The sequence below is a fragment of the Rhinatrema bivittatum genome, chromosome 10 (assembly GCF_901001135.1).
Source record: "Rhinatrema bivittatum chromosome 10, aRhiBiv1.1, whole genome shotgun sequence".
Classification (NCBI taxonomy): domain Eukaryota; kingdom Metazoa; phylum Chordata; class Amphibia; order Gymnophiona; family Rhinatrematidae; genus Rhinatrema; species Rhinatrema bivittatum.
The window spans coordinates 125447311-125471961 of record NC_042624.1 but is presented as its reverse complement, the minus strand read 5'-3'; the positions used below and the strand labels follow the sequence as shown (position 1 = coordinate 125471961).

Below are 24651 nucleotides of genomic sequence, written 5' to 3'. Positions count from 1 at the left end.
ACAGCCCTTCAGCAGTAGGTTGGACCCAGGGTTACAGGGTGTTGTAGTGTGTTTAAATACTTCACTACTTTTTTTTCCATAAACAAAAATATGAAAAACATTTCTACTAAATTTGACTCTGAGACAAATAGTGTTAGAGCTGCAGATTTACTTATTGTCCCCCTTCCAGTTATTAGTTTAAATTTGATCATGTTATGATCACTGTTGCCAAGTGGCTCCACCACCGTTACCTCTCTCACCAAATCCTGCATTCCACTAAGAATTAAATCTAAAATAGCTCCCTCTCTTGTTGGTTCCTGAACCAATTGCTCCAGGAAGCAATCATTTATTACATCCAGGAACTTTATGTCTCTAGCATGTCCTGATGTTACATTTACCCAGTCAATATTGGGTAATTGAAATCTCCCATTATTATTGCACTGCCAAATTGGTTTGCTTCTCTGATTTCTTTTAGCATTTCATCATCTGTCTGACCATTTTGTCCAGGTGGATGGTAGTATACTCCTATCACTATACTCTTACCCAACACACATGGGATTTCTACCCATATAGATTCTACTGAGCATTTAGTCTCTTGTATGATCTTTATCCTGTTGGACTCTATACCCTCCCGGACATAAAGTGCCACACCCCCGCCAAGTTGATCCTCCCTATCATTGCGATATAATTTATACCCTGATATAGCACTGTCCCATTGGTTATCCTCCTTCCACCAAGTTTCTGTGAGGCCAATTATGACAATATCATCATTTGCTGCTACACACTCTAACTCTCCCATCTTACTTCTTAGACTTCTGGTATTGGCATACAGACATTTCAAAGTGTGTTTTTTGTTTGTTTTAACAACCTGCTTTTCAGTTGTTTGGGATAATTCGGAAATCATTAGCTATGGTTATTTTTTACATATAGGCACATGGACTATGTTTGCTTTTATTGGAACCTCTCTGTTGGGATGCCCTAACTCTCCTGTTTCATTAGTATCCTTCAAGGATACATTTCTCTGAACCATGCACTGCTGAGTGACTGTCGGCTTTCCCCCTTTTTCTAGTTTAAAAGCTGCTCTAACTCCTTTTTGAAAGTTAGTGCCAGCAGCTTGGTTCCTCTGGTTAAGGTGGAGCCCATCCTTTCGGAAAAGTCTCCCCTTTCCCCAAAGGTTTCCCCAGTTTTTTACAAAGATGAATCCCTCTTCCCTGCACCATCGTCTCATCCACGCATTGAAACTCTGGAGCTCTGCCTGCCTCTGGGGACCTGCACTTGGAACAGGAAGCATTTCAGAGAATGCCACCCTGGAGGTTCTGTATTTCAGCTTCCTACCTAAAATCCTAAATTTGGCTTCCAGAACCTCTCTTCCACATTTTCCTATGTCGTTGGTGCCCACATGTACCACGACAGCCGACTCCTCCCCAGCACTGTCTACAATCCTATCTAGGTGACGCGTGAGGTCCGCCACCTTCGCACCATTTAGGCATGTTACCAGACGATCCTCTTGCCCACCAGCCACCCAGCTATCTACATTCCTAATAATCGAATCACCTACTATGACGGCCGACCTAACCCTTCCCTCCTGGGTTGTAGGCCTTGGGGAGATATCCTCAGTGCGAAAGGACAATGCATCACCTGGAGAGCAGGTCCTTGCCACAGGATCCTTTCCTGCTGCACCAGGTTGATGCTCTCCAATCATGAGACCTTCTTCCTCCAAGGCAGCACCAGGGCTGCCAGTCTGAAGTTGGGACTTGGCTACTGTGTCCCTGAAGGTCTCATCTATATACCTCTCTGTCTGCCTCAGCTCCTCCAGGTCTGCCACTCTAGCCTTCAGAGATCGTACTCGTTCTCTGAGTGCCAGGAGCTCTTTGCATCGCATGCACATGTACAACTTCTCACCGGCGGGTAAAAAATCATACATGTGACACTCGATGCAAAAGCCTGGGAAGCCCCCCTCTTGCTGCTGGACTGCTGCCTTTATCTCAATTTTGTTCAGTTCCTAGTTAAGTTGTAGGTTGCTATGGGAGTAGGAATGTGTCTAATTAACGTGCTTTAAATGTATTAGTGAATTCACTATATGTCTGGTAGTGGCCTACAGGGGACTGATCAAACTCTCAGTAAAGTTTTTGTTGGGGTTTTTTTTTGTTTTTTTGAAAGTGGCACCTGCCTATAAATTAAAGGATGAGCTAGGGGTGGGTGGGGGAGGGTTGGGAAATACAAACAGTCTAACTTCAGTTAGCCAGAGTGACTCACTGCTCTCTTGATTAACAAATTTTGTACCTAATCAAACCAAATCACACTACCTCAACACCTATCCAAGGTGAGTAACTGAACTGAACTTTTTAACCTTTTTACTTAGGTATACACTGGTCCTATCTTATTTCTAGCTTCTGGCTACTTTTGTTTTTTTAAATACAAACACTCAGTTCTGCTTACTAGCTGCCTTACAGATTTTTAAAAATAAACACACTACCTACTGCTTACTAGCTGCCGTACTGACTGACTATTTAAAAATACAAACAGTCTAACTTGTTTATTCGCTACCTTACTGACTATTAAAAGCACAAACGCACAAAACACTAAATAATATTCCCAAATAGTTAACTTTGTCCCAATACTTTTTAAAAAAGACCATGTCCCAAGCAAAAACTTACTGATTCCTTTCAGCCACCAGCAAAGTGATCCTCTCCTCTCAGTGCTCCCACTGGACTGTGATGAGACATAACAGACATAACAGTTAAGTAGCCAGGAGGCTTCCACAAGAGTCTGCATGCTTTGCTGGAAGGCAAAGATAGAAATTAATATTAGGGTTTTGGTGGAGGCCAAGTTGCTTCCTACTCTTATATCTCTACTGGTTTTTGTTTGTTGGGTGTTGGAGGCAGAATGCAGGGCTAGATGGACCATTTGTCTGGCCCAGCTTGGCAATTCTTTTGTTCGTATGATCCCTTTTTATGGGACTGATTTAACTGGACAGTGAGGTTCTGATGCTAGAATACTTTATCGCTGTACTGGGAAGGTATACCTGGCTGCTTTGTGCTTGAGTCTTCAACTTGTCATTCGACTCTCTCCCGTATCCTGCCTTAAATGACCTTTTGTTAGTTCACATGATTGCTCTGCTTACACTTCCATTAATAAGCAGTTGAGTTTGGTACAAATGCAGAATAATTCTGCTTTTATTATTGTAGGAGGTGAGTTCAGATTCTAAGTATTTTCAGTGTCCTCAATTACTAAATTAATCTTCTCTGCTTTTCTTTCCTTTTTTTTTTTTTCTAATTTCAATGTAGCTTTGCCAAAACCACCAACAGAAACGCAGGTGACAGAGACAAGTGCAACGAGTGTCACCCTGACTTGGGACTCTGGAAACATGGACCCCATCTCTTATTATGTTATTCAGTACAAAGCAAAGTCCTCAGAAGGGCCCTTTCAGGAGGTGGACAGTGTAGCAACCACTCGCTACAGCATTGGTGGCCTTAGCCCTTTCTCGGAGTATGAGTTCCGGATTATTGCTGTCAACAATATCGGGAGGGGTTCTCCCAGTAACCTGGTGGAAGCACAGACTGGAGAACAGGCTCCCTCCAGCCCTCCCTTGAAGGTCCAGGCCCGCATGCTGAGTGCCAGTACCATGCTGGTACAATGGGAGCCCCCTGAGGAGCCCAACGGACAGGTTCGAGGATACCGGGTTTACTATACTACAGATGCTCACTTGCCCTTCGAAATGTGGCAGAAACACAACGTCGATGGTAGCCACCTTACCACAGTAGGCAACCTGATCACAGGGACCACTTACAGCATTCGCCTCCTGGCTTTCACATCTGTGGGAGATGGACCGCTTTCTGATATCATTCAGGTCAAAACCCAGCAAGGCGGTATGTAGAAGAGAGTTTGTTTTTTTGTCAAGAAATATCCATAGTGTCTTTATCCAAAGACTAAGGTAATACAGCAGTAATTAGTTGTACTGGAGAATAATTAGAATATGAATCTACAGAACCCGTGGCTGGAGCTGTACTAGAACAGCACAATTAGAGATAAAAAGGAGCTTGGTGCCGCTCTAAAACTGGAGCACGGCCCTTAGTTCCCTTTTGAAAGCAGCAGTCCTATCTTTATCTGGGTAGTGCAGAGCTTGGGAGGTGGGACATGACGTAAATAGTCCGAGTCTTCATTTCTTCAGGTGAGGCCTGCTCGCCAAACAAGCACAGTTAAATGTGACCTTGACTTACCAGCTATGTGTGCAAGTCTTATAGGCTCTGCAGGCGCCACTGAGTACCCTTACAAGTAGTTAGAAATAAAGAAATGTAAGGCTCTCCCGTACACCTGCAGAATGACTTTCTTAATCAAATTTGTTTGCATTTCATAGAAATGATTGTTTTTTGGAGGCTCAGCAGTTTTCCTCCTGCTTCTAGCTCGGTCAGAACCAAGCCTGGGATTATCTACCTATTTTATATCCCCACCCCCATTTTCTTTAGTGCAGCCTCAGCCCTCAGCTCATCAGATGTGACCCTTGCACAGTGATGACCTCATATCACATCTCCAGCTTCTACTTCCTGGCTCCCTTTTAATGGAGCGATCTTATTAAAATAGGAAAGAAGCAGGCCGGGCGAGAAGCAGTTCTGTGCACTGCCATGCAGAGAGAACAGACTTCAAAGTCTGATGCAGGTCCCAGGCAACAGGAAGAAACAGGGACTGAAACTGGAGAGGAAGTCGTAATGAATGAAGGAGCCTGTAGAGTGAACTAACATACATGGTCCCAGGTGGGACTGGTCATGGGTGAGGAGATTTTAGGATGTAGAGCATACATGGTCTCAGGTGGGACTGGTCATGGGTGAGGGGATTTTAACATGTAGAACATACATGGTCCCAGGTGGGACTGGTCATGGGTGAGGAGATTTTAGGATGTAGAACATACATGGACCCAGGTGGGACTGTTCATGGGTGAGGATATTTTAGGATGTCTAATATTCATGGACCCAGGTGGGACTGGTCATGGGTGAGGAGATTTTAGGATGTAGAGCATACATGGACCCAGGTGGGACTGGTCATGGGTGAGGAGATTTTAGGATGTAGAGCATACGTGGACCCAGGTGGGACTGATCATGGGTGAGGAGATTTTAAAGGGTAGAACATACATGGACCCAGGTGGGACTGGTCATGGGTGAGGAGATTTTAGGATGTAGAGCATACATGGACCCAGGTGGGACTGGTCATGGGTGAGGAGATTTTAAAGGGTAGAACATACATGGTCCCAGGTGGGACGTCATGGGTGAGGAGATTTTAGGATGTAGAACATAACATGGACCCAGGTGGGACTGGTCATGGGTGAGGAGATTTTAGGATGTAGAGCATACATGGACCCAGGTGGGACTGGTCATGGGTGAGAAGATTTTAAAGGGTAGAACATACATGGTCCCAGGTGGGACGTCATGGGTGAGGAGATTTTAGGATGTAGAGCATACATGGACCCAGGTGGGACTGGTCATGGGTGAGGAGATTTTAGGATGTAGAACATAACATGGACCCAGGTGGGACTGGTCATGGGTGAGGAGATGTTAGGATGTAGAACATAACATGGACCCAGTTGGGACTGGTCATGGGTGAGGAGATTTTAGGATGTAGAGCATACATGGACCCAGGTGGGACTGGTCATGGGTGAGGAGATTTTAGGATGTAGAGCATACATGGACCCAGGTGGGACTGGTCATGGGTGAGGAGATTTTAGGATGTAGAGCATACGGGGTTTTTGTTTTAGGATGTAGAGCATACGGTTTTTTGTTAAATACTCTGTTTATTGTTTAATGTAACGCCTCACCGGCGACAGTTTTGTTCTATGGAAACCGACTTGATTTGATATGTATATCGAGAATGTCGGTATAAAAAAAAACCCTAAATAAATAAATAAATGGACCCAGGTGGGACTGGTCATGGGTGAGGAGATTTTAAAGGGTAGAGCATACATGGACCCAGGTGGGACTGGTCATGGGTGAGGATATTTTAGGATGTTGAATATTCATGGACCCAGGTGGGACTGGTCATGGGTGAGGAGATTTTAAAGGGTAGAGCATACTTGGACCCAGGTGGGACTGGTCATGGGTGAGGAGATTTTAGGATGTAGAACATACATGGACCCAGGTGGGACTGGTCATGGGTGAGGATATTTTAGGATGTTGAATATTCATGGACCCAGGTGGGACTGGTCATGGGTGAGGAGATTTTAGGATGTAGAACATACATGGACCCAGGTGGGACTGGTCATGGGTGAGGAGATTTTAGGATGTAGAACATACATGGACCCAGGTGGGACTGGTCATGGGTGAGGAGATTTTAGGATGTAGAACATAACATGGACCCAGGTGGGACTGGTCATGGGTGAGGAGAGCCAGTGCGGAGTCCTAAGGTGGAAAGGCTGGGAGAGCCAGCTAAAGGCAATTGCAAAATAAGAGGGTGGGAATCAGATGACTGCAGATTTTCTTAAATCAAATGTCAGGTATTTTCTGAGGTAAGAAATATAATAAGAGAAATAAAGAGACAATGTCTACTATTTTTTTAGAAGGATCTGAAGGGGAAAAGTAGTAAGGTTATGAAGGGGAGACATCTGTAGTGTAGGAAGTGCACAAGTTCTGTTTGAAGGAATGGCTGAGATGTTTGAGATTAGAGGGGCTGGAGAAAATCTGATGTAAATGGGCTTTCCCAGCTATCCAAAGCTTGTCACTGCATTGGGAAAAGTTAGAAATTAATGGCAAATCCCTACCTAGCTGTAAAGATCCCAGTCCTGGTTCCAGCTGGGTCAAGATATAAAGCAATGTATGTCTGCATTAGGAGGTACTTTCCCTGGGACTTTGAAAGTTTTCTGTCAGTGGAGGAATGAAATATTAACAAAGAAATCTGGATGGATTAGCGACCCTCCGCAATCCTGCCCTGAATGTAAAAGTGGAAAAGCCCTTTTGTGCAGATGTAATTAGGAAGCAGTGTAGGAGTCTGACCCATTCCTTTCCATCTGAGGAATGAACTGCAGGTGGATTCTAATCCTGCTTCTGCCACTGACGGGGGGATTCATCTGTTCTACAGATGAATTTATATTCTATGGAACAAATTACCTTTTGATTTAAAGAAAGTGGCAGATTTGAAGTCATTTAAAAAGCAGCTGAAGATTAATTTGTTTCTTCAAGCTTTCTCTTAATTCATCTGATATATTCAGCCTATTCAAGTTATTGTGCATGGTTATGGATTGTAGATATCCAAGTGGTTTGTTTTATATGTGTTTAAGTATCTTTTTAAAGATATGTTGTCAAATGTGTAAGTGAATATTTCTGTTATTCCCTAGAGCAATGTTAATTGAATGAGGCAGGCTATAGGTTTTGAAATAAATGAGTAAATATTTTGCACATTTCTAACTCTCTAGTCCTAAAGAAAAATACGTGGGCATCAAAATCATTAGCTAAGCCCAGGGGATGATACCATGTATTTCTAAAATATTTTGAATGAAATTAGCTGTATTAGTGGGTACTAAGAGGATCTTGATCCCTTGGAGTGAAATTGGAATGTGAGTTATACTTTCAATGTAGGACTGAATTTTGCTTGTTGCTGTCCACCCACGAACCCCAGGAAGTATGATTTGAGGGGAAAACGATTAGGAGGCAGACGAGGAGCCTGTATTGAAGTATTGCGCCATGCTGTTTTCTCACAGTGCCAGCTCAGCCAACTGATTTCCAAGCTGAGGCCGAGTCTGAAACCAGGATCCAGCTTAGCTGGCTGCGGTCACCCCAGGAGCGCATCACCAAGTATGAGCTGCTCTACTGGGAGGGCGAGGACGGCAAACAGGTAAGCTGGGAGGAATCTTGTCTGACTACAACAGGATGGAAGAGATGGGGAAGACTGCTGTGATGACAAATCACACTGCCCCAGAATGTTGTAATAATGCCCAGGGAGTCACTGCTACTAGTTTCACTTCTTAGAACGTCTTGGAGAAATTCTTAATGATACAACGAAGGCAATAGGTTTTTCATATACATTTTTGCTTTTGGTTGTATTTTTGTTGATAAAGGCAGTATATAAATGTAAAATTAAAATTTTTGCAGCAAAAGATAACCTTTGCTCCCACGTCTTCATATACGGTAGAAGGTCTGAAGCCTGACACCTTGTACAAGTTCCAGCTGGCTGCCTGGTCTGATATGGGAGTTGGAGTGTACACCTCTATCATTGAAGAAAGGACAACCCAATCTAGTAAGTTCTCAGTATGCTTGAACTGTTCAAACCATTCTTTGCTCCATGCCAAGAAAAGTCTCAGGTTTATTGACTGGAGCATCCTGGATTCAGGTATTGGTAATTGGCATCTAAGGTTTGGATCTTGTATATTAAGGGAGAGTGGAATGAAAGGAGATGGTAAGTATTAGTTCCCACATTTCCCTTCCCTGCAGGCAACTCACAGAAACAGCTCTGAGAGGGACTGTGCTGTATAGCTGGGATAATAATACTCTGCTGAAGCTAATTATACAAGCTCATTGCTGGAAGTTTGCATGTTCCCATGCTACAGAATGTGTGTATGTGCACATGCATTGGAAAACTTGAAATCACGCAGTTGAGAGGGGGATCAGAAGGGTGATGGGTTCCATAGTTTGTTCTGAAATCAGACAGGTGCGAGGGCAGATGGGGACATGGTTTTAAGGATATAAACAGGCTAAAGGCAGTGCAAATGGTGCAGTGTCTGTACCAAACACCCTATGAGGTAAGACTTAAGCATATAAATATGTATATCCTAGTGGAGTGGAGAGCTTGAAAATATGCTAGATACAGTCAGATACTTCAAAGGTCTAAATCACACACAAAAAGCAAGCTCCTTTCAGAGGACAGAAGGCTCTAGAAAAAGAGATCTTGGTGTGAGGCTCTAGAGGGGTAAACTTGGGAGCAGCATCAGAAAACATTTCTTACTGAAATGGATTCCCAGTGGAGTTAGTGAAGACAAAATAAGGAAATTTAAAAAAAATGGGATATGAACCTAGGATTCATAACAGGCTAGCTTTTAAAATACCAAAGTCAGAAGTTATGCTTCTTAGTCAGTTCTCACTGGCCAGTGCATTATCTATTATTGATTACTGTACTATTCCAATCTCTTCATATGTTAAGAATCTCTGCATTTGACTGGAGTCTGATCTTCTTTCCCTACATGAACGAGTGAGATTGTTGGCAAATGGGACCTTATTTAAACTGCATCTGATATGCTGGCTAAAACCACTGCTGAAGCCACATAATTTTTGAACAGGCTTACAGTCTTAGACTACTGTAACTTGCTTTATATCAGGGTTTCAGCAAATTTCTGAAAGCCTTTGCAAATAGCTCAGATTTCGGCAGTGTGTATGTTGACTAATACCAGCATGAGGGAACGTATTACTGATGTTCTGCAATCATTCCATTGGCTCCCAGCTCAATTGAGAGTCAAATATCAAGTAGCTATGCTGGTTCTCACATTACTAAATCACAGCACATCACCTCAGATGTGTGCAATCCTTCACATATCATCATCATGATTTATTAATCTCACTTTCTTCTTATGCATGCGTTCAGAGCATGTTAATAGTGGGTCAACAAAGCCGAACAAGCAAATCAAAAAAATTTCGCTCCAGGATCACTGTTTTCCCACACTGACATCCAATATTTCCTCTCTGACTTGGAGTCAGTTTTTATTTATTTAAGGATTTTTTATAACTATAACCGTTTGCACATCGTATCAGTTTACATGGAATTGGGTGATTAAATAATGTAGGATGAAACATTTACATGGAACGGTTTGTAACATAAGATAGGTACATATTTATTTATACATTTTTATATATCAACATTAGATCAGTGATGTCACATCGGTTTACAGAACAACACAACTGAAATAAGCGGGGGGGGGTTCTTATTTCTTACAATGAAACGTAATAAACATAACTAGTCTGTAACATGGTTAACTTGTAATCAAGCAACTAAGTGGAACGAGGGTAAAGAAGGGATGCTTGAAGGGGTATAAATGATGGACGGGGAAATTTTAAGACATTGGGAGGGCGAGTACAGGACGCAGGGAATGGGGGTGGAGGGGTGGGGATTGGGGGGGTTGAGTCACTGGGGGAAGGCTTGTCGGAAAAGCCAAGTTTTTAGGTGCGGATAAATAGGTACATAACTAAGAAAGTAGTAATAAAATATTAATACTTGGTATAATGAGAAAAGTTTAGTAATTCCAGAAAGGAATATAAATAATAATTAACAAGTGAAAAAGTAAGGGGGGGAGTATCCATAAGGATTTGTTTGTCAATTTCTCGAAGTTTTCTTCCAAAGAATACTCACCTGATCTTCTTTCAAGGCCCTCTCGGTCATAGATATGAACAGGTTTCTCTTTGAAGACATGTTCTTCCCAAAAGGTATTCAAACTTTTGCCATGCATTTCAAGTTGTAGGTTGAGGATGGGCCCACCCTTCGCAAATACCTGAATACCTTAAGATTTGGTGGCAGTGCCTATCTAGCACTTTCTTTCCAAATGTATGGAACTGGATGTGAGAGACCTCACACACCATACTTCCTGTTGATAAGGTGGAAGTGAAGTGTTGTGTCCAGGCAGCTGAAGGAATTGGCAGCCCCAGTTACCACATCAGAGTGTGGTAGTAGGTTTTGATGACAACCCTCATGTAGGTTTTACTTTGAATTAGTATATTTATGGTTGTTTGTCTTGTCTTATGAGTTGATAGATATTGTTTGTATAATGCTATACACATCTGCAAGCAAATATTTTATTTGGAAGAGCAGATAATAAATGATTAAATAATAATAATAAATCCAACCTTTAAAGTGTCAAGAGGGCAAGAACTCATGCCCAGGACATGATTTGCTAACCATTGTCATTGTTTTGTCACTTAATTTTCACTGATAGAATTTTTGTATAAGCTGTTTATCTTTTTGAGAGAAACATTATCAGAACACTATGCTTCAGTCCCATGCATTGTTTTACAAAGATCTATGTGATGCAGTATTTGCACACAGTTCTGGAAGGGGTCCTGGATTTCACTCAGTAACTTCTTCAAGAGAAACAGGCCGCATTTTGTCACCTGTTGGAGACCAGTGAAGAACATAAAGTAAGGAAGCCCAAACCAGTAAAGTGTGCCAAAAGCATCTGGTCCTCATGACCTACAATGCTGACAGTATCAAGAGTTTCTGCCATGGCCCTTGATGCCAATAGATTCTCATGGTTGCAATCCTAAGAGATTCGCTTTGGAACTTATGAAGGAGCACCATAGTACATTTATGAACCAGCATTCACTTCTCAGAGGTTCCACAGGGATCCACCTAGGAAGCAGTTTGTCCTCATAAGAAACACAGGGCTCAAGCTCTCGTCATCATGAACAAAGAAGCACTAAGCCATATGGCCACCCAGTTAAAACCATGGATGGATTTTGACTGAATCCAGAGTAGGGAGGCTGGTGAGGTTTTTCATAAATAGTTGGCCCATTGTAACCTTAGATGGATTCTGCAGAAGTAAGTGATAGTTGCAGATTACATCTGTAAAGCTCAGTCAGCAACATGACCTAGTCATGTCAGAAATCTTTCATTTGCAAGCCAGAGTCTGTTTACCCTGGAGTGCAGGGAATAAATTAATATTAAGCACAGGTGTCAGAATGGGGTGGGCCACAGAGATCCTTTCCACAGAATTGCTGTGGGAGATTCAGGGCCAGGGCTGGCAAGCAGCAACTGTTCGGCAGTGGTGTATCGGCAGCATCCTGCAACTGTGGGTCAACTGCTGTTTGAACCTCATGAGACTCTACAACCACATGGTTCAAAGCAACAATCAGGCCAGGTGAAGGAGGACATGGCCCGAAGCACTATCACTGTTATCCTGCCATTGATCAGCACGGGAGCAGGGAAAGCAAATTTGGGGGGAGAGAGCAAGAGGGAAGTGGGACAAGGGGAGAGAGAGGGAGTGAGGAGAAAGAGGGGAAGAACTTGGTTGTCTTGGCTGCTACTGATATTAAGTGTCAGAAGCCGTCAGCTGTTTTGGCAATAAATAGTCAGAGGGAGAAGGTAAGAGCCTTGCCTCCACTCATTGACCTTCAGGCACACTTTTGAGGATTTGGAATGGAGGGTGGGAAGATGGCGTAGGATGGGAAGGGGGAAAGTTGCCCTCAGCCTAGTAGCTTTTATTTTAACTTGGACTGCAGGAGGATAGGGATCGGCCATTGCTCAGTTTGCTAGATTTGTTATCCGGGTAATTTTAGACCAGCTGACCAGATAACGCTGTTCAACTAGCGCTGACTATCCATTCTAACTGGACAAAGTGAAACACAGTGATGCCTAGTTTTATCTGGGTAAATTCTGTGTGAGCAAAAAATTATCCAGTCAAAATTTAGCCAGTGAGTTGGGGGCATTTCTCATGCCGGGTTTGTCCAGCTAACTCCAGAGTTAGCTGAACAAATCCTTTGAATATTAATCTCAGTGAGTCTGTCGTACACTATATAAACAAACTTAAAAACAAGTAATGAAACAGTAACAAAAAAATAAAACAAAGCAGAGCGCCACAATACAATATTCAATCTGAATAAAATAACACTCAATGCTCAGAATAAAATCTGCATCAGAAAACAAGTCAAAGCTTTAAAACACACAAATGCAATACAATCCAAATTCAGACCAGTTGATCAGATAATATAACTTGAGATAAAGCTATTACAAAAAAGCAAAACCTTACAAGAGTCATATTGTGGATATAGTAATTCTCACAGGACAAGCAGGATGGTAGTCCTCACATATGGGTGACATCATCAGGATGGAGCCCAATCACGGAAAACTTCTGTCAAAGTTTCCAGTGACCACCCGCCATCGACGTCTTCACGGCCATCGACTCCCGTTTCTCCCCCTCAAGATCGAGGGGATCGAAGGGAGAAACATCGGCATCGTAAGTCTCGGACCGTCGAGGGAGCGAAATCATCGACCTCACCACCGTCCGAGCCACCATCGAAGAAGCCCCATCCAGGAGCGGCACCGACCACTCCTGCGACCGGGACATCGAGGCAACCCTCACCCAATTGGGGTTTGGGAGTCGCGATTCCGCCTGTAAAGGTGGTCCCTCCGACTGTGCCTCAGCCTCCCTCTTCCGTCACGGAGCCGGAGCTGACTGCCCCAGGTCTCCGGGAAGAACTGGACCGGTTGGTCCAGGAGGCCATCGACAAGGCGATGCAACGGCTCCAGGTCCCTCCGGCACCAACATCGGTACCGAGAGTGGAACCGGTCACCGACCCGATTCCAGCAGCGCTGGCACCACTGCTATCCCGGATGGAGGTGCTCATGACTGCCCTTCCACCGGTGATTCCCGGGTCTCCGATGGCTCCGGTGCGCTCCCCGATGACAGCCTCATCGGGAGGAGAAACACCGTTTTGCATCCCTCCTTCGGGAGTTCTGCCTCAGCCATCGATGCCATGTCGTCCCTCGCCACCGATTCATTCATCGGGAGCAATACACATATCGGCGCCATCGATGCCTTCGATACCGGCACCGATGCCTTCCAGGCCGTCCACGGTGCCCCCGGCGATTCCTTTGATTTTCTCGGAGCCTCAGTCGGGGCCTTCGGGTATCCAACCGCTTTCTCGTCCTACAGGTCAGCCTACTGATCCTTATGACACCTGGGTTGATGATACTTCCTCAGACACCAATGACTTACCTTCACCTCCCTCTCCTACTGAAAGTAGAAAGCGTTCTCCTCCAGAGGACCTCTCTTTCATCAATTTTGTGAAGGAAATGTCAGAATTGGTCCCTTTCCAGCTTCAGACGGAGCAAGATGATAGGCACCAGATGATGGAGCTTCTCCAATTCCTGGATGCCCCTAAGGTGATCACTTCTATTCCCATTAAACAAGTTCTTCTTGACCTCCTCAAAAAGAACTGGGAAAATCCTGGATCCATTGGCCCAGTACACAGAAAGGCTGACACTAGTTATCTGGTACAGTCAGTCCCTGGCTTTCCAAAATCTCAGCTTGATCACCACTCAGTTGTGGTGGAATCAGCTCAAAAGAAAGCAAAAAGGACAAAACCACACTCTTCTACCCCTCCTGTCAAAGAACACAAGTTCCTCGACAATGTTGGTCGTCGAGTGTTCCAAGGGGCCATGCTTATCTCCAGGATTGCTTCTTACCAGCTGTATATGACCCAATACAATAGGGTCATTTTCAAGCAAATACAGGACTTCTCTGAAACCCTGCCTGACCAATTACAAGAACATCTTCAAACCCTTGTTCACAAGGGGTTTGAAGCAGGAAAGCATGAGATAAGAACAGCTTACGATATCTTAGACACCTCCACTAGAGTGTCTGCAGCTGCCATTTCGGCAAGACACTGGGCCTGCCTCAAGTCTTCTGACCTTCGTCCAGAAGTACAAGACAGGCTCTCTGACCTGCCCTGTATAGGAGATAATCTGTTTGGTGAACAGATTCAGCAAATAGTGGCTGAATTAAAGGACCATCATGAGACCCTCAAACAGCTCTCATCAATACTTCTGACTTCCCTTCTAGATAGCCCTTCAAGAAGGACTCTAAGAAGTCATTCTTCCGTCCAAGGAAGTACTATCCTCCACCAACAAGGTCCCGCGTTACGAGGCCTTATCAGAAATCTCAGCCCCGGAAGCAAAAGCCACAAGCAGCTCCCCAGCCGGGGCCTGCTTCAGGTTTTTGACGTTCCCTTGGAGAGCAGCAGCCTGATCCCTCTGCCAGCCATACCAGTGGGAGGTCGATTGTGCCATTTTCACGGCATGTGGCAATCAATCACAAACGACCAATGGGTGCTAGCAATCATTGCTCAGGGTTACCACCTGAACTTTCTTGCTCTTCCACCGGATTCACCACCTCTACAAGTGTGGAGAGTAAACGACCACTCTCTCCCTCTGGAGCAGGAGGTTTCCCTTCTTCTCCAGTCAAGAGCAATAGAACCTGTCCCTCTTTCACAACAAGGCCTAGGGTTCTATTCCTGGTACTTTTTGATCCCCAAAAAATCCGGGGGGCTTCATCCAATTCTGGACCTACCTGCCCTCAACAAGTACCTCCAGCGGGAAAAGTTCAAGATGGTAACCTTGGGCTCACTTCTACCTCTTCTACAAAGAGGAGACTGGCTCTGCTCTCTGGACCTCCAGGACGCGTACACCCACATTGCGATAGCTTCAGCTCATCGCAAGTATCTCAGGTTTTTAGTAGGCCCAAAGCACTATCAATACAGAGTGCTTCCATTTGGCCTAGCATCGGCACTACGAGTCTTTACCAAATGTCTCGTGGTTGTTGCAGCTTTTCTCAGGAAAGAAGGTGTTCACGTCTACCCCTATCTAGACGACTGGTTAATCAGGGCCCCAACCCAGCAAGCCGCTCGATCGTCCCTGGATTTGACCCTACACACTCTAATTTCTCTAGGATTTCTCGTCAATTACGAGAAATCCTATTTAGTCCCATCTTAAACCTTGTTGTTCATTGGGGCAGACTTGGACACCTTACAGGCAAAAGCCTTTCTACCTCATCAACGAGTGCAAACCCTCGTTTCTCTCGCTCACCAGTTGCAGTCTCAGCACACAGCAACAGCTCGACAATTCCTTGTCCTTCTTGGACACATGGCGTCCTCAGTCCATCTTACACCAATGGCCCGCCTGGCCATGAGAATCACGCATTGGACTCTGAGGTCACAATGGATTCAAGCGACTCAGCCTCTGTCAACCATTGTTCACATCACCGATGCACTCAGTCTGTCTCTCACCTGGTGAAAAGATCAGAACCATCTCCTCCAGGGACTGCCTTTTCAACTGCCAGATCCTCAACTCATTCTCACCACCGATGCTTCCAACCTGGGCTGGGGAGCTCATGTGAACGATCTGCAGTCACAAGGATTTTGGTCTCCAGAGGAAGCCAAACACCAGATAAATTTCCTGGAGCTTCGAGCGATGCGATATGCTCTCAGGGCTTTTCAGGATTCTCTATCAAATCACGTTATCCTGATTCAGACAGACAACCAGGTGGCCATGTGGTACATCAACAAGCAGGGAGGCACAGGCTCCTTCCTTCTGTGTCAGGAAGCTGCGCAGATTTGGGCGGAAGCGCTCTCCCGCTCGATGTACCTCAGGGCCACCTACTTGCCGGGAGTACTCAATGTCTTGGCAGACAAACTGAGTCGTGTCTTCCAACCACACGAGTGGTCGCTCAACCCCTCAATAGCGACCTCTCTTTTCCAACAATGGGGTTATCCCCAAATAGACCTATTTGCGTCCCCTCAGAACCACAAAGTGGACAATTACTGCTCCCTCATTCGGAGCGAGCGCTCTCAGCCCAGAGATGCATTCTCCTTCTCGTGGGCAACCGGTCTGCTTTATGCATTCCCTCCACTTCCTCTTCTCTCGAAGACTCTCGTGAAGCTCTGTCAGGACAAGGGAACCATGATCCTGATAGCACCTCACTGTTCACGCCAAGTGTGGTTTCCCATACTCCAGGATCTCTCCATCCGCAGGCACATTCCCTTGGGAACACACCCGCTTCTGATCACTCAGAACAACGGATGTCTACGCCATCCCAATCTTCAGGCCTTGCCCCTGACGGCATGGATGTTGAAATGTTAATCCTTCAACCACTTAACCTTTCAGATTTGGTTTCTCGTGTCCTGATTGCTTCATGGAAGCCTTCCACAAGAAAGTCTTAATCCTATAAATGGAAAAAGTATACATCATGGTGTTCTTCGCAATCCCTTGATCCTTTTTCCTGTCCAATCCCAAGGTTTTTGGACTATCTCTGGCATTTATCGGTCTAAAGACCGATAAATGCCAGAGATCGGTCTAAAGACCTCTTCCATCAGAATGCGTGTTAGTGCGGTAGCCGCCTTCCATAAAGGTGTCGGGGATGTCCCTGTATCAGTACAACCCCTTCTAACTCATTTTCTTAAAGGCTTACTCCATATCAAGCCACCTTTACGTCCTCCGGCCCCTTCTTGGGACCTTAATCTGGTTCTCGGATGGCTCATGAAACCACCCTTCAAACCTCTTCACTCCTGTGACCTAAAATACCTCACATGGAAAGTGATTTTCCTTTTAGCTATCACTTCAGCTCGCAGGGTTAGTGAGTTACAGGCCCTAGTTACCTATCCGCCTTACACTAAACTCCTGCAGGACCGGGTGGTACTCCGCACTCACCCTAGGTTTTTGCCTAAGGTAGTTTCGGAGTTTCACATTAATCAATCCATCATACTACCTATCTTCTTTCCCAGGCCCCACTCCAACCCAGGGGAACAGGCTCTGCATACCCTTGACTGTAAACAGGCTCTAGCGTTCTACCTAGATCGTACAGTTGCCCACAGGAAGAGCACTCAGTTATTCATCTCTTTCCATCCCAACAAACTAGGACAACCTGTAGGTAAGCAGACCCTCTCCTCCTGGTTGGCGGACTGCATATCTTTTTGCTTTCGGCAAGCAGGCATTCCTTTCCAAGACCGTGTTAAAGCACACTCTGTGAGGGCCATGGCGACTTCAGTAGCACACCTACGATCGGTGCCTCTTCCTGACATTTGTAGGGCTGCCACCTGGAGTTCTCTCCACACTTTCGCAGCCCACTATTGCCTAGACAAAGCTGGAAGACAAGATTCCATCTTCGGCCAATCTGTCCTGTGTAACCTATTTCCAACGTGACGTACCAATACCCTTCCGCCTGCCCGGTGGGGTTCAGGATGTCCTCTACCAAATTTCACCCCAGTTGTTGTGCCTGTTGCACGCCGTTGGGTACATTTGGTGCATGTTTGGACATCCTCAGCTCGGTACTCACCCATATGTGAGGACTACCATCCTGCTTGTCCTGTGAGAAAGCAAATGTTGCTTACCTGTAACATGTGTTCTCACAGGACAGCAGGATGTTAGTCCTCACGAAACCCGCCTGCCGCCCCACGGTGTTGGGTTCCTAACGTTTTGTTTTAATTTTTCGGCACTACCTGTAGCTATCAAATAAGACTGAAGGGGACCCCTGCTGGCTGCATGGTTAGTGCCATGCTGGGCATGCCCAGTAGGGGCCAGTCAAAGTTCTGGAAACTTTGACAGACGTTTTCCGTGATTGGGCTCCATCCTGATGATGTCATCCATATGTGAGGACTAACATCCTGCTGTCCTGTGAGAACACCTGTTACAGGTAAGCAACATTTGCTTTCTCAGTGTCACTAAGACATTGATGTGTAGACTAAATAAAATCCAAGGCAGTGCTAAGAATTTTCCCAGCCATACAGCACTGAACTAGACAGAAATCTAGTTGGTAAGTGACTTCTGCTTATGACCTTAGTGCTGTGTTCTGAGTGCCTGAGCTACAGTTGCCTGCTGTGTACATTTTAAGTTGTTCCTGATTTACTTCTGCAAATATTTTCCAGCTTTTATTTTTGCACATTGTAAGTGTGGCTATTACTCAGCCAACCCATTAGTTAAAGATTGGCGTTACCTGAATAAGCCAGGCTTCTGTCCTTAGAAGGTCAGGTATGCACAAGCTACATAAGTGAATGGGATATATTCAACTTTGAAAGTATTAAAAGGGTACTGCCAGGACACCTGCATATCTCTCTGCTGGCAAGAAATTGCTCAATGTGATCAAATTCTGTCTGCTCCTCCCATGTACTCTTCACTCACCCATCACATTTGCCCTGTTTTGGTACTCTTTGCGTACACAAAGACCTGCAGTGTTACTCTAACTGATTAAATGTTGGTTTTGCAAGATCAGTCATCTCCCATATCCATTTACAGTGCAGAGAAAAAGATACAGTATTTTTATTACATTCCCTAGCAGTCAAAGCCAGTAGGTAACTACTGCTCTGGGGAGGAGTTGTGGGAGGAGGAAGTGATAAAACTAGCAATATTTTTTAAAACTGTAAGTGGTCATGGATCATTTTATTTATTTATTTTAAAGTATTTATATTCCGCCCCTCCAAATAATTCGGGGCAGGTTACACAATAACATACAATCAGGCCGATACAGTACAGTGCGCTTTGGCGGATCGTACTGTTAACCTGCCATTGGACTCGCGTTTTCCCTTGCCACTTATTCGGTAAGGGGCAGAAAACGCACGGCCAACCCACCAAACCTAATAGCACCCTCAACATGCAAATGCATGTTGATGGCCCTATTAGGTATTCGCGCACGATTGAGAAAGTAAAATGTGCAGCCAAGCTGCACATTTTACTTTCAGAAATTAGCGCCTACCCAAAGGTAGGCGCTAATTTCTTCCGGCACCAGGAAAGTGCACCCTCCGACTTAATATCATGGCGATATTAAGTCGGAGGTCCCAAAGAGTAAAAAAAGTTAAATTAAAAAAAATTTGGAAGTCGGCCGTCTTTTATTTTATGGATGCCATCGATGCCTAGGACCTTTCCATCGATGCCCAGGTCCATTCCATCGATGCCATGGACGCCATTCGTGCCCGAGTCGAAACATCAATGCCCTCGATGCCCACGACGTTTCCATCGACGTTTCCATCGATGTGGTCAATGACTCCATCGATGCCGGTATCATTTTTCTGATGCCAACGATGTTTTTTCGATTATTCGATGCCGCATCGTTCCCATAGATACCTACGCCGATGCCGTCAGTACTCTGTCACTGTCATCATTGCTCTAACCGAGTCATTGATGTTTTTTCATATATTTTTGACGCTACCCTCGAGACCGCTTCGGCCGCCATCGACACCACCAATTCCGACATAGCACCACCACGTAATGCCCTCGCCTGAAAACAGTGCTCCATGCTTTGTGTTCTTATTAAAGCCCCGTATTAGCCTACGACACTATATAGTGCCAGGAGCAGTGCAGGCATGCTGACAGTCCGTCATCAGTCGCCATCCAAGACAGCGAGGGCATCCATCTCGGCGCTGGGGAAAGACCGGGCCGAGCACCGTGGCATGCATAGTCACCGACACAGTGACTGTCCGCCACTGACGCCATCCAGCACATCGGTGCTATCCTTCTCACTGCTGGACAGTGCTCGGGCCGAGCAACATCACTACTGCCATCGACACTGTTCCGCGCAGTATTGGCAGTCCTTGGTGCTCCAGAAACACTGGAACGAGTTCCAAAGAATTCTGCACTGGCATCACGAGACATCGAGCCGCTGCGACAAGGGCCGGGTTCACGAGCTGTTAATCGGCTGGGGGATTGTGGCCCTCCACAAAATACTACCGTGGTTGCGCCAGCCACGCTCAGCCTGTCTCCTCTATACCTGCGCCACCATACCAGGCATCAGAGTTGAGACGGGTGTCTACTCCCTCGATGACTCCTGGAATCCACAGAGCCAGCAATCTTCACCGGCTCGTCCTTCGGTGATCCACGTCAGATGGTAAGTACCCGCTTCTGCGGCATTCCCATTGAGATGTGTTCTCTAATTCGGGCCACATGGTTCGAAAAGTTCTAGGTCATGTACCTTCTAAGAACCGTATTAGTGTCACATATTGCTATGCCAGCTACGTCAGCCACAATACCAAGAGAACCTCTCTATCATTTCTTTGGGATTGCATCAGGGCATCCGCCCTTTTTCAGCGACGAGGCTCTATACTGATTAATGTTCTGGCTTCTGGTTCCTGCTTCAGAACCAAAGTTCCAGGTGCATTCGCTGATCTGCTAAACACGGGATCCAGCAAATACTGCCTCAAGTGCAAGTCCACCTCGAAGCCTGACGACAGGTCTCAGTCTCCTTGTACAGCACACAGAAATGCGGGTAAGACTTTACCGCTCACACTCCCGTGGGAGGTTACATGATATCCAGATTGCATCAGCCCTTCCAGTTGGACAACACCTGGTCTCCCAACTAGCCAGATATCAGAGCGGCCACCCCACCTTGTACCAAGGTTCCCGGTACACTCCCCCAGACGCTACAAAGCGCAGAGGGGGGAAGGTGGGGGGTTGGGGAATTTTAATTACACTATTCTTTCTTTCAACAGAAAGTAGTTACTCTCCACCCATCCTGGACCTCAGAAAATGCCAACTTTCTTCAGAATGCACAGGTAAAATGGTATCTCTCGTCACCATGCTTCCATATCGCAGTAATTACATTACCTCTAATCTTTCTATGTGCTTCGTGGTGAGTCAACAACATTATAATCCCAAGCTCTGCTGGTTGCACCAGCTTCGGCAACTGGGGTATTCATTGAATCACTATCGGTGACTGCTGTTTCTCTGCGGAGTGCAACATCATTCACGCTTTCCCTAGCATGGACAGCTGCATAACCACAGTCAGTCCACGAAAGGAGCTCTAACTTCTTCATGACTCACTATACATTTACTAACTGGGATTACTGTCACTGCCATAAATCACTTCTGGACACCACAGTCATAATGACCTTCCTGTCCAGCATATGCGCAAACATTCTAATAAATTCCTACATGTCTCTGCACGCATTTTTCCATAACCTCAGCCCCTCAATTCTTCATTGTCGGGCTATGGGGTTTTTTCACTATGCACTTTCCTCATAGATCCAAAACTGCTATGGGTTAGATTCAGTGAAATTCCATTATCAGTGGGTCTAAGCTGTTCAACCGCTTTCGTCCCTCATCCATATTGCAGATCTAAAACCAAAACCTAGTCTGATTCTGCTCATGCTCGCATTTACTCAGGGTTGTAAAGTTTGACCTAAAAGCTTCTCAACCCAATATGCATCTGCTCCACTCCAGAGACAGTTCCACATGAACTTCCTGGAGCTTGTAGCCATGTGTTATACTCTTATGCCTTCCAATACTGCCTCTGCAACAAATCTTTTGTGCATACAGACAGCATAGGGACAATGTGCTTTCCAACACACAAGCACACACAACCTCTTAGCTGCTCTGTAAGGAAGCTGGGCAGCTCTACCCTTGGCCCTTGCTCACTCCATGTATCCTCGGGCCGCTTATCTAAGAGATTTACTGAACGCACTAGCAGACCTTCTCCATGTAGGTTTCCATCCGCTCGAATGGTCTCGGATTACATGTGTAGCGGGAAAGATCTTCTAACGCTGAGGTCAACCAAAACTTGCCCTCTGCGTCCGAATCGAACCATACGATGCACAGATTCTACTCCCTACACATGTTTCCAATGCGTTCCCATAGACGCCTTTCTTCCATCAAGGGCCTCTTAAATGTGTCTCTTCTGCTGCCTCTCATAGCCAGCACTCTTCTAATGCTGAACCGGGACGGGGTTCACTGTTCCTCAGACCCACGTCCTGGCAGAGACCAGTATGCTTCCCATACTTCTCAATCTATCACACCAGTAACCAATTCATCTTCTCACCAGTCAGTCACAAATCGTAGACTCACTGATGTTCTCAGGTACTGATAGCATCACAAAACCTTCCACACATAAATCCTACCATTCAAAATGGCATGATTTACCACATGACGCATACAAAAGGGTATTACCCTTTTTCTTTTTTCTACACCACTCTCTTCTCTTGCTCCCTCGGATTCTGCTCCCCAGACATCCTGCACATAGGTACACCTCTGTTCCAACTGGTGTATCGTTTGGGAGTGGGGATACCCGATTAACGGTAAACCCGTTCTGAGTCAGCTTATCATCGATTATCCACTGATCAAGCCACCTCTATTTTCACTAGTCACGGAATGGAACCCATATTTCGTGCTTATAAGTCTCATACGTTCTCTGTTCAAGCCTTTCCATTCCTCTCATTTCACAGTTTGACGTGGGAAATACTTTCCCTCATAAATGTCGTTTCTGCCAACAGGGTCAGTGAGTTACACACCTTGTTACATACTCATCCGACCCTGCGTTCCTCCATGATCGAGTGGTTTTTACGTATTCAAATTCCTATCTTTCTTAAGGTAGACGTTGCATCTCACCTTACTCAGAATATACTCTGCCCATTTTTCCCAACACCTCTCTCTCACCAGAGAGAGAGAGGGTTTTTTTCCACTTCTTGCACAGTAATAGTGCACTTGCATTCTAGCTAGACTGCACTACGTTCCATAGGAATTCCACCTAACTCTTTCCTTCTGTGGCAAGAGTCAAGCTGCGAGTTCCAGTGGGCAAACAGACCTATTCCTCCTAATTGATGGACTGTATCTCTTTTTCCTACCATCAAGCAGGCATTTCACTACAACACTGTGTGTAACCACTCTGTTGCGTCCGTCCCAGCCTTAATAGCTTCCCCTCGGCCGGTGCTGCTTGTACATATTTATCAGGCTGCGACCTGGAGCTCTCTCCATACCTTCATAGCCCATTATTGCTTAGATACGACTAGTCGGCATGCTCCATGTTTGGCCAGTCCGTCTACTCTTATTCTTTTCGGTTTAACTACCTAACATCCTTCCACCAACCCGTTAAGGGTTTCAGGATGCCCTCCGTTCCAAATTCCACCCCTGTCATTGCGCCTTTTGCGCGTCTTGGGTGCATTTGGTGCATTCTCGGGCATCCTCAACTCGGTACTCACCCATATGTGAGGACTACCATCCTGCTTGTCCTGTGAGAAAGCAGAGTTGCTTACCTGTAACAGGTGTTCTCACAGGACAGCAGGATGTTAGTCCTCACGAAACCCACCCGCCACCCTGCGGAGTTGGGTCTGTATAAGTTTTTACGTTTATTTAGTTTCGCTTGTGCTTTTAGCTATAAGACGAGACTGAGGGAGACACCTGTGGCTCAGAGGGATAATTGCAGGCCGAGCAATATCAGTGTGCCAGTGTCAATCAAAGCTTTGTAGAAACTTTGACAGAAAAGTTTTCCGTACAGGGCTCCATCCTGTGATGTCACCCATATGTGAGGATTAACATCCTGCTGTCCTGTGAGAACACCTGTTACAGGTAAGAAACACTTGCTATTTATTGGCAAATTAAACCATGTTTTGAAGGACAGTTCCATTCATAGTATTTAAAAAATATATAATAATTTGAAAAGAACCCTCCGAGGACAATTGCAACTTTTTAAATAATATTTAAGGATATAAATCTAAAAGTATTTGTGAAACTAGATCAAACGACCCAAAAGAAGAGGGAGGAGGGGAAGAGAGGAAGGGGGAAGGAAAGGGGAGGCAGAGCAGGAAAAGGAGAGGATACGGGAAAGGGAAAATAGGAAAGGAAGAGTGAAATAACATTTTTGGAAGATCTTCAAACATTTTGATGCAGTAAGACAGTAACTTTCAAACCAGCATGCAGGCGCACGTGCACACATTTGTCAGCCTGCGCCCAGGGACACGGCAGTTTTATAACTTGGCTGCGCAAATGCCGCATCTGCCGTGTAAACTGGAGGATTTTAAAAGGGGCATGCGCCAATGCCACTTCCAGTTTTACCACTTCGTCCCCAGTTCGTCCAGTTAAAAGATGTCTTCCACCTCCAAACCCCTCCCCCCAGTTTTCCCCAACCCTTAAAACCCTGCCAGTCTGCCTCTTTATCTTTGATATAACTTACACGGCATCCATAGCAAAAGTAGAGTTACATGGCAGGGGCGCATCTCAGATTCCTGCCCAGACCATGCCCATACTCCACCCCTTTGTGAAAACTTCCAAGATGTGCACACTGCAGCTTTTAAAATCCTCTTGGTGCGTACAAGCCCAACATATTTGTGCATCTCCTAATTAATGCACGCGTTAGGCTTTTAAAATTCAGCTTAAAGTGTTCTAAAGATTGACATATCCCATTGAAAATAAATACTGTGAAAAGTCAGAAATTCTAATAATAATAACATTACATTTAAATAG

At 45.4% G+C, this 24651-nt stretch overlaps 1 protein-coding gene across 5 annotated transcripts in view; it reads left to right on the top strand.

Annotated features, from left to right (window-relative positions):
* PTPRF (protein tyrosine phosphatase receptor type F) overlaps window positions 1–24651 on the top strand; it is a 792879-nt gene that overhangs the window by 540328 nt on the left and 227900 nt on the right. For all 5 annotated transcript variants that reach the window (XM_029617709.1, XM_029617708.1, XM_029617711.1 and 2 more), the window contains 3 exons: window positions 3267–3848; window positions 7661–7794; window positions 8052–8196. In XM_029617709.1, coding sequence (XP_029473569.1) covers window positions 3267–3848; window positions 7661–7794; window positions 8052–8196 — 861 coding nt within the window. The remainder of the gene's footprint in view (window positions 1–3266; window positions 3849–7660; window positions 7795–8051; window positions 8197–24651) is intronic.